Here is a 4473-nt window from a genome sequence, read left to right on the forward strand (position 1 = left end):
CCCATGTTGTGAGGGATGAAAGAAGTTGATAGCGTCAAGAAAGTCCATGATTTGAGAATAGATGACGTGTTCCATGATTTTGCAAGGTATGCTGGTTAATGATATCGGACGGTAATTTAAAGGAGAATCTTTGTTACCGGACTTAAAGACGGGAATGACCTTTCCCACTTTCCAGTCATCCGGAATGGAACCTGTAGAAAGCGACTGTGAAAACAATAACAATAAGTACATTGCAGAAATATTATTAGTGTTGCGCAGTATTTTGGAGTTAATTTCGTCGACGCCGGCCGATGATGAAGTTTTAAGGTGTTCAATGAGCGAGGTAATGCCGGCTTCAGAAAACGCGATAGCAGGCATGCTGGACTCTATATCGACGGCGAAAGTTGCAGTTGGTGGGTGAATTTCATTAGTGAACACAGATGAAAAGGCGTTATTAAAAATGTCAGCGCACTCAATGTCATCAGCTTTCTCTCCAGACTCTTTAGTTAGAGTGATGGTATGTGCCGGGTGCTCACTTATGACCTGCCAAAACTTTCTGGGATTGGAAGTCAACAATTTGGGGAGGTCGTTGTGAAGGAAAGAGTATTTTGCGTAGCGAATTTCTGATAGGTAGGTGCGTTCGGCTGTATAGTATTTTTCCCATGCGCACTCGTCGTATTGCTTTAATTTTGCCGCACGGAAAAGGCGCTTCTTTTTATTGTCGAGTCTTTTTATCGTTTTGGTATACCATGGTTTCTGGCGGTCCGAGTGGAAGCTTATTTTGGGGATGTATCTATCGGTTAGTTCGCTAACCTTTATCTTAAAACGGGACCAATTGTCATTTACTGAATTATCGTGAAAAGATGCTTCAAATGTTGTGAGATATTGGTTTAATTCAAGACTAAAGGCTTCATAGTTTCCTTTGTTGTAGAGGCGAATAGTTTTGTTTTGATTCTGGCGTCGTGATGGGTGGAACTCAAATGTGGCGTGGATTACTTTATGGTCGCTGATTTCGCGTAGATAAGTGATAGATGAGAGGGCTTCCGGGTGGGTAGTCAGGATTAGATCTAGGATGTTTGCACCGCGGGTCGGTTCAGATACCACTTGAGTTAAGTTGAAGTTTAGGCAGACCTCGATAAAATCATTCGCTTCCCTGTTGCCGACAGCTGTCTGTGTCTGCCAGTTGATTTCTGGAAAATTGAAGTCTCCAAAAAGAATGATATGCGCTTTTGGGTATTTCCTCGTTAATTGGCTGATCACGTCGTTAAGAATTTGAGAGAAATCGGAGTTGGTATTTGGCGCTCTATAACAAACGCCCAGCAGTACGGTTTGGGGCGCAGCGCGACAAAGTAGCCATACCATCTCAAGGTCTGATGGAATATTAATAACTGTACACGAGAACTGATTGCTAACTGCGATGAAAACGCCTCCACCTCGAGCGGATGTGCGATCTTTGCGAAGAAGGTTAAAATTCGGTAAGTCAGCAAGAACTTCAGTATCGGTGATGCCATTAGTGAGCCATGTTTCGGTAAGTATCAGCAAGTTACTAGCAGATGAACACACAAGATTGGAGATGATTTCACGTTTCGGAAGAAAACTACGTATGTTTGTGAAAATCGCCGAAAAGGAAAGATTAGGCTGGGGGGTGGTAGGTACATGAGCGGCTGGGGGCTGGCGGCGCAGCAACCGCTATGGTATCTCTTTTACAGATTGCGATGGTTCGTCGAAGATATATCGTCGGGAACCGATGAACAGGGTTTTGTATCGCAAAGAAAAACGGTTAGTCTTGCTTTTGGCAAATGTAACTAGATGTTTGCGCAAATTGCGAACGCGGCGTGAAAAATCTTCACCGACGGAGTAGTCAGTGTTCTTGAATTTGCGGCCATTAGCTAGAATTTCGTCCTTCGTTTTGAAAAGTGCGAATTTGGCAATTAACGGACGGCAGCGATCAGGTTCGTGGCGCCCAAGACGGTGAGTGCGGTCTATTGTTTTGGGGTCGAGGGTGATGTCCAAAAATTCGGAGCAATGGCGAATTAGTAGCTTTTCAGAGTCGGCCCACGTTTCAGATTGGTCAGGGTCCGGAATGTTGTAGAATATGAGGTTGTTTCTTCGTGATTGGTTTTCTGCTTCGTCTATGCGATCCTCGAGATCACAGAGCTGGCGAGTTGCCTGGGTGGTGTGAGTGCTTAGGCCTTCTATCTCTGTGCGTAGTGACTGTATGGTTTGGTAATGACCTTCAAGAGCGCTGATGCGCCTGCTTAGATCAGAAATAAGGTTGTCTGTTGTTAGTAACTGGTTTTTGAGGTCTGTAACTTCCGCGATTAATGTCGACTGACCGGCGGACAATTTTTTAAGTTCCGTAACTACAGTTTCGAGTGAGGCAGGGCCGGGGTTAGTCTCTATGTCGCCGGACAACAAAAGCAAGGAAATAATGACATCAGAACACTCAGTGACAATGGCAAGGCAGCATTGCGGGCTCGGCAGCTGTATCAAAAAGTAATCACTAGATTTCTTAGCGTAAAGACAACATGGCTTACTAACCTGCATAGCGAGACAGAACGGGTTAAGCGACCGCATCGTGGCACAGCCACCGAGCCCACAAAGCGACGCCGGTGGCCGAAGCTGCTTAAAAGCTGGAGCGGATGTTGATGGCGATGGTGTTTCCAACTGTCTGTCGAGGGTGCAGTGCACTGAAGTCAGCGCACGATCGGGCGAAGCGGTGATGGCGCAAGGCTGGCACATATCGGTTCGGTTGAGAGCGGGCGTCCATTCCGGCGAGATGTCCGGTGGACAGGCAGCAAGAGGAGCGGGTAAAAGCGTGGTAATCCAGAGGGGAGCGATCACCTGCATGGCGAGGCAGAACGGGGTAAGCGACCGCATCGTAGCACAGCCACCGAGCCCACCAGCACAGCCACCGAGCCCACCCACAGAGCTTGGACGTTCGTGCCTCATGTAAGGTTTTTAAACAGTTGTGAAGCGTCATCAGGGCCTACAGGCGATGCTGATATCGCTGTTTGCCACATTGCTCAGGATAGTATAAAATTCAAATTCCGTGTTTCTGTGGGCGCACACTAGTGGATATTATCCAGCAGCGTCCCAAGCACCTGATTCATGTGGTTAAACTCTCGCCATATTTACAGGCTGTGTACTCCAACTTATGCACAGTAATAGTTGTAGTGGCGGTTTCTTAAAATAATAATAAAATGGAAGAATAAGCTTTTTTCTAGCCCCGGCTTCTGCCCATCGATACTGAAGCACCTGAGCAGAGGCAGCAGAAATAAAAGATAGCAGGTAGAATGGAGAAATGAAATGAAAGAGTTGAGAGGACAGGAAGAGAGGGTAGGGGGAGAAGTAATATACATAAAAACTATTTACACAACAGCGGTGAACATTGAAAATTGGTTTTGAGAAAAGGAAATGGCGCAGTAACTGTCTCGCTTATCTCGGTAGACACCCGAACCGCGCCGTTAGGAAAGGGTTAAAGGAGAGAGGGAAAGGAGAAACAAAAGTGCCGTAGCGGATGACTCCGGAATAATTTCGACCACCTGGGGATCTTTAACGTCATCGCACAGCACACGGGCGCCTTTTGCGTTTCGCCTCCATGGAAAAACGCTAAGGCGCCCGTGTGCTGTGCGATGTCAGTGCACGTTAAAGATCCCCAGGTGGTCGAAATTATTCCGGAGCCCTCCACTACGGCACCTATTTCTTCCTCTCTTCTTTCACTCCCTCCTTTATCCCTTCCCTTACAGCGCGGTTCAGGTGTCCAAAGATATATGAGACAGATACTGCGCCATTTCCTTTCCCCAAAAACCAATTATTATTATTATTATTCGCCTCCATCGAAACGCTGCCACTTATAAATTGAGGCAGTTACGACCCTTTCATTTTCCAAAACCAGTCGAAGGTTTAGACCGTTTATTTTTAGGAATGAAGGCGAATTACTGTCTCTCTGGGTCAATATAAACCCCAATCGCTCTTTGAGGTACATGGCGATGGTGTCCATCTGCAAAGAAAAAAAACGGATTTTCGCGCAATATTTCGTGCTTAGCAATGTTAATCCACCAGCTAATTTTATTCGTAACTGCAACTCTTTCCCTGGATTTTGTTCATATTTGTAGGAACTGCGTGCTTCTTTCAATGCGGGACTCCGCACTGTATGGGCCGGCCAGGTGAAATCAAGCGGGCGTAAAAACTTGCCGTTCCGCGGCGCGTTGCCGTTCCGCTGCGTGATACCCGCCGCGGTGGCTCAGTGCTTAGGCGCTCGGCTACTGATCCGGAGTTCCCGGGTTCGAACCCGACCGCGGCGGCAGCGTTTTTATGGAGGCAAAACTCTATGGCGCCCGTGTGCTGTGTGATGTCAGTGCACGTTAAAGATCCCCAGGGGGTCGAAATTATTCCGGAGCCCTCCACTTCGGCACCTCTTTCTTCCTTTCTTCTTTCACTCCCTCCTTTATTCCATTCCTTACGGCGCTGTTCAGGTGTCCAATGATATAT

General features: G+C 47.1%; 1 protein-coding gene across 1 annotated transcript; it reads right to left on the minus strand.

Moving 5' to 3' along the window:
• Window positions 1-1260: 1260 nt before the first annotated feature.
• LOC144093819 (uncharacterized) lies at window positions 1261-2770 on the minus strand. Its single transcript, XM_077627533.1, has one exon. It carries the CDS (start codon window positions 2719-2721, stop codon window positions 1669-1671), a length of 1053 nt encoding a protein of 350 aa, XP_077483659.1. The 5' UTR covers window positions 2722-2770; the 3' UTR covers window positions 1261-1668.
• Between the last annotated feature and the right edge of the window lie 1703 nt (window positions 2771-4473).

Source organism: Amblyomma americanum, chromosome 6 (genome assembly GCF_052857255.1).
Source record: "Amblyomma americanum isolate KBUSLIRL-KWMA chromosome 6, ASM5285725v1, whole genome shotgun sequence".
NCBI lineage: Eukaryota > Metazoa > Arthropoda > Arachnida > Ixodida > Ixodidae > Amblyomma > Amblyomma americanum.